This window comes from Caretta caretta, chromosome 7, assembly GCF_965140235.1.
Source record: "Caretta caretta isolate rCarCar2 chromosome 7, rCarCar1.hap1, whole genome shotgun sequence".
Taxonomy (NCBI): Eukaryota; Metazoa; Chordata; order Testudines; family Cheloniidae; genus Caretta; species Caretta caretta.
In genome coordinates, this window is record NC_134212.1 from 67,908,998 (window position 1) to 67,921,670 (window position 12,673).

General features: G+C 40.8%; 1 protein-coding gene across 3 annotated transcripts in view; it reads left to right on the plus strand.

Moving 5' to 3' along the window:
• LOC125639659 (L-threonine ammonia-lyase-like) overlaps nucleotides 1-12,673 on the plus strand; it is a 49,854-nt gene that overhangs the window by 14,149 nt on the left and 23,032 nt on the right. For all 3 annotated transcript variants that reach the window (XM_075130793.1, XM_048857220.2, XM_075130792.1), the window contains 3 exons: nucleotides 3,964-4,080; nucleotides 5,941-6,182; nucleotides 12,173-12,338. In XM_075130793.1, the coding sequence (XP_074986894.1) occupies nucleotides 3,964-4,080; nucleotides 5,941-6,182; nucleotides 12,173-12,338 (525 nt within the window). The remainder of the gene's footprint in view (nucleotides 1-3,963; nucleotides 4,081-5,940; nucleotides 6,183-12,172; nucleotides 12,339-12,673) is intronic.

Consider the following 12,673-nt stretch of genomic DNA (forward strand, 5'->3'; position numbering starts at 1 on the left):
GTCTTGTCAGTCTGTTTTAGACAGAGCAGTGGCATGATGCCCATAGCTAAGGTTTTCTAACACTTTGTATGCAAGTGGGCAGTAGAGTGGACTCAATGGAAGTGAGGGAGACCTCATCTCTGCAGAGGTACAGACAACTGGGTAGATCAGGTATTAGCTGGAATGGTGTAAGGTAGAGGCAAACTGGTTGATTTGCATGGTATTCCCTATCTGTACTGTTGAGAACTCTATTCCATTTTTTCTCTGTCTGGGCCATTTAGATTCTGTGCCTAATTGAACACTGGTGCTGACATGTCAAGTTTTTGTTTATGTGCAGTGAATATTCCAGGAAGAGTAGATAAGCATCTGTACTGGAGCCAGTGAGCTGGGTGTATGGATTCTGTATGTTTCATTATGCTCAACGACTTGAGCTGGTATTTATCTGTCAGATTTACAACTGCATTAAGGAAAAAACTAGAACTGAGTTAACTTTTTTTTTTTTTTTGTGCTGGGTATGTAACATGTAAATAATTTACCATTTCCTCACTGATTTTGGCTAGTTATAAAAATCTCTATGGCTTTTAACATTTGTTTTGCTTAATATAACCTCTCCAAAATACAGCTTAAGTCACAGGAATCCACAGAACACAGATGCCTTAAAAGTTCTGGCAAGCTACAGGTTTTATGTAAGCACCATTCTTTATAAAGTCCAGACTTGAGCATAACTGAGGGGGGTTAGGACAGAAAAAAAGAATGAAAAAGGCACCAGTGACTAATGAAGTAAAACTGTAGAAGAATATATTAAAAGGCAAGTTCTATTTAAATGCTGCACTGACTCCTTGTGCACTGATAGCCTGGGCTCTCACTTCCATGCACCTCACACAATCATTTACCTCTGTGGCAAATGCTACTGCTCAGACTTAGGGTGACCATATGTCCCATTTTGCTTGGGACAGTCCCTTTTTGATCAGTTGGCAAGAGCAAATGGGGCAAATGCCCACTTCTATCAAAGTGGGGTGTGGAGGAACGTGTGTGTGTGTGTGTGTGGTGATGCCAGCCCCATGCAAGGTGGGGAAGCAGGGCTTGGGTGGGGGGCAGGCAGAGCTCTGGCTAGCAGTGATGCCGACCCCATGAGGGGGCATGGCTCAGGTGGGAGGTAGGCAGGACTCGGGCAATCAGTGATGCCAGTCCTGTGCCACAGAGGGGGCAGGAAGGGCTTGGACGAGCGGCTCTGGCCAGCCCTGCCCAGGGAGGGGGGCTCGGGTGAGCAACTCAGGCTAGCCCTATGTGGTGTCCCATTTTCCCTTTGGGAAATATGGTCACCCTACTCGGACTCCAAAAGGGTGGGAAGCCATGAGGAACCAGACAGATTCAGCAAAAGTGACTGTAGAGCAAGCTTCACAGTGCTATCAAGAGACTGCCCACTTAGTGAGATCATCTGTAAATTGGAGTCTTCCCTCATCCTTTGCCTCTCCACAGACACTGCCAGTGTGGTAGTGTTCCACATGATATGGATACCTGTGCACAAGGAAGTGTACTGGTGCATGAACTTGGGAGCAGGGGGAGTGGTTTCATTACAACTCATCTGCCAGCCTCCAGGTGGCAGTGACTTCATCATTGCTAGCATTGGATAGACTGGAGCCAGAAACACAGAAGCGAAAGGTTCTGCATTTTATTACCAATCCCCTGGGCCATCTAATTGCCTGCAATGTGTTTTAAACATGTTTTCTGTTTGGGCCAAATTGAAAAAGGCAAACCCATCTGTGACGTGTTGGATCACAGAAACCCCATAGGGCTGCCACTTGATGTGCCAAGATTACTACTGCTCCTGCTTTCCCTGCCAGTTTGGGACTCCAGCACCCTGTCTTGTTGAGCTAGACATGCCCGTCTGCTCCAACACAGACCCAGGGTCTGAACCATGTGCCCCAAAGTGGCAGACTTAACTGAAAGCAACAAAAGAAGTGTTCCTGTCTTTAACACTCAGATGCCCAACTCCCAATGGGGTCCAAACCCCAAATAAATCTGTTTTATCCTGTATAAAGCTTATACAGGGTAAACTCATAAATTGTTCGCCCTCTATAACACTGAGAGAGAGATATGCACAGCTGTTTGCCCCCCCCCCCCGGTATTAATACATACTCTTGGTTAATTAATAAAGTTAATTAAATAAATAATTAAAAAGTGATTTTTATTAAATACAGAAAGTAAGATTTAAGTGGTTCCAAGTAATAACAGACAGAGCAAAGTGAATTACCAAGCAAAATAAAATAGAACACGCAAGTCTATGTCTAAGAAAACTGAATACAGATAAAAACCTCACCCAGTAAGCTTCCTTTTACAGACTAGTCTCCTTCTAGTCTGGGTCCAGCAAGCACTCACACCCCCTGCAGTTACTGTCCTTTGTTCCAGTTTCTTTTAGGTACCCTTGGGGGTGGAGAGGCTATCTCCTTAGCCAGCTGAAGACCAAATGGAGGGGTCTTCCACAGGCTTAAATAGACTTTCTTGTGTGGGTGAAGACCCCCTCCTCTCTCCTATGCAAAGTCCAGCTCCAAGATGGAGTTTTGGAGTCACATGGGCAAGTCACCTGTCCATGCATGACTCAGAACTAATAGGTGGCAGCCATGGTTCACATGCTTCCTTGAATGTCCTCAGGTAGACTTCTTACGTGGATTGGAGCCTTACAAGATTCATTGTCCTTTAAGTGTTTCTTGACTGGGCACCTAATTTGCACATTCCTTTCTCAAGAAGCTGACCAAATGCTCTACTAAGGCTGTTTAGAAAACAAGCCAGTATTCATAAGTTTGAGTACAAAAATGATACATGCATACAAATAGGATTATTAGATTCAGTAGATCATAACCTTTACATAGATATGTTACAGGGCATATGTAGCATAAAACATATTCCAGTTATGTCATATATTCATAAGCATATTTCCATGGGGCACCGTCACTCCATCATGTTATACACCAATGAATGTCTTCTCCAAAGTACCACTTAAGGAGAGGTCATTAGAGATATATTTTCTAGCTATATTTTCAGGGCCTGAGGGAAATTGTTGAGGCTTTTAAGCATAATATGATGTGAAGGATAGAATATAACATGCTTCAGCATCTCTCCAGTCAGTTTGAACCATCTTCCATAAAGATACCAACTTTGAAAGTGAGTGTGCATGCAGATGTAAAGGGTTGTAGCAATAAGTTCGTGTGATTGCTTTGGTTCTTGATGTGCATGCTGTTGTGTTACAGTAGCAACTGGAGGCCCTAGCTGAGAACAGGGCCCCATTGCACATAGGTTTGCCAATTTTGACTGAGAGACTTAATATATATCGTCCAGCTATATATTTAAAATAACACAACCCCTCTTCATTTGCTGTCCTAAATTAGGGCCTGATCCTGCAAACCCATAGTCCTTACGCCCATCTTAAGTTGGTGGAAATCAGGTCCTTGTTTCATAAAGTTGCTGTATGTTGTTTATATAACTGTCACATTCATACCAGAGGACTGCATTTCGGTGGCAAGAGAAGCAGTTTTGTTCATGTAGTGATGTGTATATAAAAAAGTAATATTAAAAAAATGCAAACTTGCATGAGGTATCCATATCCATGTGAGAGATGATGCCCGTGTGGTATTAAGGTAAGGTGGCTCCATTCAAGGAAGGAAGTGAAAAATAAAACTTATAACCTTCTTTTAAGTATTACTCTAAAAAACCTCAGTTATTTTTTGCTGTAAAATATGTGGCATATACAGATACATAATGGTGCAGTGTAAATGTTTTATGGACAGTTGTTTGGGATGATCTACATAACTCCCAAGAATCTTGGAAATTACACTGGACCATCATGTATTCTTAATGGAAATATATAATACTTATATTTTGCTGGAACTGACTAATGATTGTGCTGTGGTAAAGCAAGTGAAAGACTGACTTGGAAGGTAGGCGTGTAAAATACCGCAGCAACATAATCATTTTCCTCTGTTTTAGTATTCTAGACTTTCAAAGCAATATGGAATGGATATCTATCTAAAGAAAGAGTTCCTTCAGTACACAGGATCTGTGAAGGAGCGAGGTGTGCTTTACCTGCTAACATCTCTACAGCAGGTATGACAAATTATCCAAGCCTATAAAGAACAAAAAAACAATTAAACATGCTTAATCTCTGTGCAACTTCATGCTATTAAATTAAAGGTGACCCTATTATTTGTAAACCCTCCCTGGCTTGCTGTATTTCCTCATTTAGTATTCAGATACTGCTGGGTTGAGCAGCCTAGACATGCCTGTGAATAAATTAATTAAAACATTGTACTTGTATCTTTATATTTGACACATCAACAAGCTTTTTTTAATGACAATTTATGGGAATAATTGAAGGAGAAGTTTGTAGCATGTTGTCATAAATATAAAGGGAAGGGTAAACCCCTTTGAAATCCCTCCTGGCCAGGGGAAAACTCCTCTCACCTGTAAAGGGTTAAGAAGCTAAAGGTAACCTCGCTGGCACCTGACCAAAATGACCAATGAGGAGACTGGGAGGAGGGAGAGAAACAAAGGGTCTCTGTCTGTCTATATGCTGTTTCTGCCGGGGATAGACCAGGAATGGAGTCTTAGAACTTTTAGTAAGTAATCTAGCTAGGTATGTGTTAGATTATGATTTCTTTAAATGGCTGAGAAAAGAATTGTGCTGAATAGAATAACTATTTCTGTCTGTGTATCTTTTTTGTAACTTAAGGTTTTGCCTAGAGGGGTTCTCTATGTTTTTGAATCTAATTATCCTGTAAGGTATCTACCATCCTGATTTTACAGAGGTGATTTCTTTACTTCTATTTACTTCTATTTCTATTAAAAGTCTTCTTGTAAGAAAACTGAATCCTTTTTCATTGTTCTCACATCCAAGGGTTTGGGTCTGTGGTCACCTATGCAAATTGGTGAGGCTTTTTATCCAACATTTCCCAGGAAAAGGGGGGGTGCAAGTGTTGGGAGGATTGTTCATTGTTCTTAAGATCCAAGGGTCTGGGTCTGTAGTTACCTAGGCAAATTGGTGAGGCTTTTTACCAAACCTTGTCCAGGAAGTGGGGTGCAAGGTTTTGGGAAGTATTTGGGGGGAAAGACGTTTCCAAACAGCTCTTCCCCAGTAACCAGTATTTGTTTGGTGGTGGTAGCGACCAATCCAAGGACAACGGGTGGAATATTTTGTACCTTGGGGAAGTTTTGACCTAAGCTGGTAAAGATAAGCTTAGGAGGTTTTTCATGCAGGTCCCCACATCTGTACCCTAGCATTCCGAGTGGGGAAGGAACCTTGACACATGTAGATTTTAGAGCTTATTCGTGGTGTTTGAATGCGTTGATCTTGATGCATATTATATACTAGTAGACTGAAAAAAAAATGTTGAAATCGCAAATTATGTGTGGATTCTGAGAGAAGAACCTGGATTAGTGAATAGTTTTGGAGAGAATTCCAGCAGTACTTGAATATTGGTTTTATTCCCCTTGTTGTATAAGATGTGTTACCTATCTGTAGAAGAAATAATATTTAGCTTAGATAGGGCACTTTAGAAGTATTGATTTTTACAGCCACTCTGCATCATTATGTTACATAGGGGGAAAGTGAGGCAGAAAGGTCAAGTGATTTTCCCAAGGGCAGAGATGGGGACTAGATCTTGTATCTATTAAAACCATTCTGACTTTGGCTGTGATTTCAATGGGAGAAGGATTGGGCCCAGGGAATGTTAGAACTGGGATTCAAACTCAAAAGTTCCTGATTCCTAGTCCTGTGTTTTAAGCCATTCGATCACCTGGAGATGCATATGCTGTATATCTGTGCCATATCTTGATAATGTTACACTGGGGAAGAAGACTTTAAAAAGGCTATCACAGGACAGTTGAAATCATCCACCATTAATCTTTGCATGCTTATATGACATTTTCTGTGACACTGTGTGATCTAGAAGCAAATGTGTTTTGCAGGAGCAGCAGAGAAAGGGTGTGATAGTGGCTTCTGACAGTAACTTTTCCATGGCAGTAGCATACCATGCCTCAGAACTCCGCATTCCAGTATTTGTCATCATGTCTACCAGCACTTCGCCAGCCAGAGTGAAAATGTGCCGTGAGTATGGTGCCATGGTGATCTCTTATGGCACTTCAGCCAAGGATTCCCAGATCCACGCAAGGAGGCTGGCCCAAGAGAATGGCTATCTATACCTTGAAGAGTAAGTAAGTTTTATCAGATAATTGTTCATAATCTTCAGCTTTGCAAAACCCATTTGGTGTCGTATTTTATTACAACCGTAAAGCTTGACCCTTGCGCACCAAAAGTTACACTGAGTTTCCTGTGAGCCTGGGACAGACTTCCTGAGAGTCTGGACTGACATATTTTCATTTTTCTGGTGAGCCCATGATCACTGGCACTCTTGAATGGTTTCCTCTCTAAATGAGGCAAATTTAGTGGCTTTGGTTGGAATTTACATTGAGCTTTTATACTGGTTCAGAGCAAAACTTGAAGTGATGTTTCACCCCCTATTTTCCTCCTCTTGCTGCATAGAAATATTTTAGATGGACCGCATGAATATGGTGATGCAGATCTAACCATTTAATATTAAAATGGTGGCAGAGCTCCTATTAAAGCACAATCCTGCAGATCTTTCATCATGGGAGCAGTCCTTAGAAATGGCGGGGAACCTAAATGGTTTCTCTGCATATTTCAGACCTATTAAATCTCCCAGACTGGCCAGGTGATTCCTCTTTTTGGCCACTTTTTGCACTGCTCCTCACTAGAAGCTTCACTCTTACAAGTCGGAAAGCTGCAAAAGCTCACGAGGCTGCAGCCCTGTCTATAGAGACATAGGCTGGAGGACACTAACCATAGAGAGGGATCTTAGAGTATGATCCGTCAACCTCCCCATGGCTATAGACTCAGACGTATGGCCAGAGAGCTGCTGGACAGTGCTGTAGCCACCTGTCTGGGGCCTGTCTGAGTAACCGTGGCCATGTTAGCTTGGATCACTGCTTGGGTGGGGACACTTTTTAAAAAAAAGAAAAGGAAAAAAAAAAGAGTATAATCTGTCTTGCTAACTACTGTCTAACATGTATTAGGAAGAAACTTCCCCACTTGGGATCATAACGTGTAGGTAATACTGAAAGAGAGGGGATGGTTAAAACTCAGAAGGATGCATCTGTTTTACAGAAAGATCTTGGTTGGGTATATGGGGTCAGAGCTGAAATATGAAATCAAATGCGTCTAAGAGCAAAGAGATGAGTTTTGATAGACAAAGCTAAGTGCCATATACGTGGGATTGAATTAGGAAGAGGAAAAAGATCTAGATATCTTGCTAGACACATCTATTAAATTCTCAGTCCCATGTGCACAAGTGTAGAAGGCTAATAAAATATTGGCTTGTGTCAAGAGGGGCATATTCTATAAGTCTACTCTTATTGTGCTGATATTTTATGAAGTAGTATTTAATTTTGGTCCCTTTCTTGGTTGCAATGGACAGAATACAGTGTAAGGCAAGGAGAAATTAATGGAATGGAGAGTCTTGCATATGAGGAGTGATTGACAAAACTGGCACTCTGCCTTGAGAGAAGGTGATTAAGTGGTGACATGACTGAAGTATTAAACTAGCTAAGGATTATTAAAAAATTAGGCATGATTATCTGTCTGAGGACATTGGAAAGGCCAGATCTAGGGGACATTGTTTTAAAATGGGAGAATATATGCAAAAAATGTAAGGAGTTATTGTTTTAGAATCAACATGGTAAAATAGATGGAAGAAACAGGTACTTAAGTCTTTCCTAATTGATTCATCCATTTCTAGTTTGATTTTTGGAACAGATTTACAGAAAATCCTAGCTTTTCAGTTCACAATATGTCACTCGCTGTAGACTAGAGTTAATTAGGGCAGCAGGAGTTCCATGTATGAACTCGAGATGGAATATATAGTCTTAGGTCAGAACTTTCAAAGAAGTCTGAGGGAGTTAAATGTCCCAAACCACAATGAATTTAAAATTTCCTTAGGTTCCTTTGAAAATCACAGCCTTAGGTATTAAATCCCCACTCATCCATTTTCCTCCTGTTCTCACTAATTTTGACCTGTGTTTTGACTGGATGCCACTTTTACCAGTGAGAAGTTTTTGTTTCATTGGAATATCATATCATGTATAACAACTAACGTTGATGGGGGTTTTTTACATCATGGTCTCAGCTCAGTTTATAAATCTGGCAACGTTGAGACAAGCATCTTCCCAGGTTGAAATATCTCTGCTGTCAACAGATTATGCTTGTGATAATTTTTTTAGAAGTTGCAATTATAATTGATTACTATAAATATCAATTACAATATATAGATGCTTCCACCATGTGGCTTTTAAGCACCTTGGCTAATTCAAAACTCAACTATAATAAAGCAAAGGCATCTGGTCTATTACTCTGTGTGATCAAAAACCTAATTCCACGTACAAACATCACTCAGACACCAAAACTAAAAAGAAAACACAAAGCCGTGCCCTAAAGGGATGTCTGACTCATGCTGTTTTGGGTGCAGTTTTGAACAGCATTCCTGAATAATGGACACTCACAGGAGACATCCCTGCTTCTCATCCTCTTGAGCTCCCGAGCTTGTGTGTCCGAAGTTTCAACCCCACCTGTCCCAGTTTTCCTGTGGAGTAACTTGTGTTTTGGAAAGTTAGGCTATGTATGGAGAGCCAGGAGTATTTGTTTCATGGTTTTGTAATATATTTGTTTTATAATATTTGGAAGTTTTTTTTGTAAGCAATTGTGCAAAAATACCCAAAATAAAAACCTCAAAACCCCCCACAAGATTTGATTCTTCTACTTTGGATTTGTAACCCACTTGAAGTGCCTGAGGCTCTGAGTCCAAACTGTTAAAAATCATAATAATGCCTTTCCAAATAGCAATTACAATCCCGTTAAAAACTACGCATGTGGATGTACTCATCACACACTAGCTATACCCTATCATCCACACACTTTATTGAAAAAATATGAAAAGAGTGTGACAAGGACGTTAACATACCTGGACCTTGCGAGACTAGGTTCAAGTAAATCTCAGAAGTGAGTGGTCTCCTGCCAGTAGTTGCCTTCCACTTAAACCAAGAAGACTCTAGTTCAAATGCCTATGCTGGTCACAACTGTGGCTGTGACAGGCAGCTATGTAGGTACTCGGATCTCCAAAGTCTCTGTCCAGTGACTTAACCAACAAACTATCCTTCTTCCTCTGCTATGGATATCATCTGACCATTCTCTAAGTTATGATCCTTGTCGACAATTACTAAGCAAACTCTCTCAGTTGGAAGTGTTGGTGTCAAGCTCACTACTCTTCCACCTCCAGAGTGCAAATGAGGTGCTATTCTGTGTCAGTAAAACCAACAGGAGAGACTTTAGATGGGAAAACAAAACTTTATATTCAGATAAAACTGCCTGTGAAATTCTAGGTAGCAGTAAGTAATTGCAAGTTGGAATTCAGTCATGATGTCCACATTAATGCCATACTAGTGGCAGGGGATCTTTAATAGCCACAAGTCTTCAGGACATCAGCTTTACATTTCTCCTGAAAGAAAACACATACAATAGCACAGTGACTCCAGAACAATGCTGAAGCATGGATTCATTTGTGGATTGGAGGGAGAAGAATTGCAAGCATTCCTTCTTTGAGTGTCCTGGGTTTCTTGTATAACTCCACATCCAAGTACTGACCAGATGGGACCTTAAGTCACTTGAGATCTGATGAACTTGCGACCTCAGGAAGCATATCTAGTAGTACACAGAGTTAAATATTTCTAGAGCTATGTCTGCACAAGAAAATCCGTGTAAGTTAGGAGCCTAAATACCTTTGAGGATCTGGCACCAGGAGCTGTGAAGGATATGTACAAAACTATGCCATGCAAAAATTATAATCGAATGCCTGAGGTGGGGAGCCTATTTTCAAACACTGGCATCTAACAGGGCATTCAAATCCTACATTTTGGAGGTAAATAGACAATCATCAAATAGCTAATTTTACATCACAAGTGCTAATTTTAGCATCCAAATGTGGGATTTGTGTTCTATTAAATTACTGTTTATGTATAAAGAGGGAAGTGAAAGTGCTGCTCATATTTGCCTTTATATCTAAGCATGTAAAGGTAAAAAAACACTAATGAATTTGTTTCACTACAAATGAAAGTGTTAAACTTTAATGTAGGAGGCTTGGATTGGAGTCCTTTCTAAATGTTAGCAAGGAATGAGTGACTTTCTAAAATGCCTGTCCAAGCTGCTAATAGGAATGTCGATCATGCCGTATGAGAGGCAATCTGGCATTTGATACAGCTTTGCATTTTTAAAGCAGCTTTATATGTACATTGAATCTTCCAGGTCCACATTCACCTTTGCAAGTCCTCATGAACTTCAACATGTAGATTGCAAGGGTAACTATAAAAAAAAATGTATTCTTGGTTGGGGGAAAAAGTGTTCTAATAGCCCAGTTGAATTTTTCAAAGTGCCAGTGATATTTTGATCTTGCTTTACTTGTAAAACAATCCTACATAAAGGGGAAGGGATCGTCTTTGGGTTATGGCCCTGGATTGGGGTTCAGTTCCCAGCTCCTCCACAGACTTCATGTGTGACCATGAACAAGTTGGTTAATCTCTCTCTGCCTCAACTGTAAAACCAGGATAATATTGATTCCTCCCCTCTCCCCGCCCCCATCTTGTTGATTAATTTTGTAAATTGTTCAGGGCAGGGAACTGTCTTTCACTGTGTAGGTAAAGCAGCAAGCACACTGGGGCCCTGAGCTCTGTTGTAACCTCTAGGTGCTACTATGATACAAATAATTAATGAATAAACACAGCCCCTTGCACTGGAGATAAAATTAAGGAATGAATATGTTGGTGGAATGTAAAAAATGAAATCACTGGTACAGTAACTCTGCTTGGTTTATTGATGTCGGAGTATGTAGAACACACACAAGTACTCAAGAGTCTTACAGTTTTTGATTAATTTGTCATTAGAATCATTCTGCAGGTTTAATTAAAATGGTTCTAAATTAGCCATCTCTGAAGTTACAACAGTCTTTTATTATACCTTGCTGGCTGTGTGTACTGTTAATATGTTCATTAAACTGTAGCTGTAAGTGTTTTTCTAATGAATACTTAGGCAGATTAAATCCTCCTCTTATCCTTCAGGGTGGTCTTCCAAGGTGGTGGTAAGGCCCTGGATTGTGGAAAGATTTGTGCTCCACTGGGCTGGTCTGTATCTATGTGACTACGTAAACACATTGCTTCCCTTTCAAGTAAATTCCCACTGTTGTGAGCACTAAATCACACTCAAGTGAACAGAGTTCGCTATACCTACACTAGATTCCTTCTTATTACTTACAGTTTCGACTGGAGGATATTCGAACTCATGCAGCTTAAGGAAGTTATAGCAACAGAAATGGGAGTCATAGAATCATAGACTTTAAGGTCAGAAGGGACCATTATGATCGTTTAGTCTGACCTCCTGCACAACGCAGGCCACGGAATCTCACCCACCCACTCCTGTAACAACCCCCTAACTTATGTCTGTGCTACTGAAGTCCTCAAATCGTAGTTTAAAGACTTCAAGGTGCAGAGAATCCTCCAGCAAGTGGCCCGTGCCCCACGCTGCAGAGGAAGGAAGTCCTCTCTTTTCCAGCAATTTAAATATCTGACAGCGACGCCAATAGAGAATTCACCTGATCATAATTATAGTAGCCTGAGAGCTAGCAGGATGGGCTTTCTAGGGGCAGAAAGTTCAGCTCATTCATTTAGCAAAGCCCTGCTTGTCACTTTAATCCTGACTCACCTGGATGAAATCCATCACCCCGTCATGCTCAGATGGATTGCACACAGTAAAGTGGCTTAGAGATCTTGAAACATTTGCTGACCTGGCTGAAACTGCTGATCTTGTGTCTGTTTCTTCTCATGGGATTATTTTGCTCCATGTTGTCTTTCAATGTAATGTTGTTTTAGAAAGTGTCAGGATTACTAAGGGTCATTGCAGCAATGTCTATAGCTGCAATTTATGTGAGGATCTGATCAGTAGTAGTAAGTAGTTGCAATGCCTCCTGGAAACTCTAACTCATATTTTCTATTATGCAGTTTTCCTGATAAACTATAACTTTACACTAGTGAACTGTTAACAAGTCCCAACTCTGCAATGACTTGGTGTTTTCTTTCCCCCCAGGGAGGACAGTGCTATATACCTGTCAGGGTTGGGTACCATGGGATTGGAGATACATGAACAAGTGCCAAAGCTGGATGCAGTGATTTTCCCTGCAGGAGGCCACTGTGGATTGCTGGCAGGATCAGCTGCTGCCCTCAAACATCTCAACCCACATATTGCTGTGATTGTACGTTCTTTTCAGCTTTCAGTTGTGTATTCGGAGAGGTTTATCCTCCTATCTCTCAGGCTTCAGACAGGTGCTGTATTCTACTAAGGTACTGGGAATGAGTCTGTGTACACTATAGACCGAGGTCATTGGTTCCCATAGTCATACTCTATTTTAGAATTTGGGCAGCCTGCTTTGTTTCTTGGTTAATTATTTGGCGTTTTGTTAACTATGTAGGAACCCTTTCTCAAAGCAAATAAGACCAAACTCTCTACATGTAAAGTTTTAACTGACCTGTTTTGGGGCTGTTTAATGGATTTAGGAATGTTTATTTAGCTTGTTTGAAACCTGTGTGA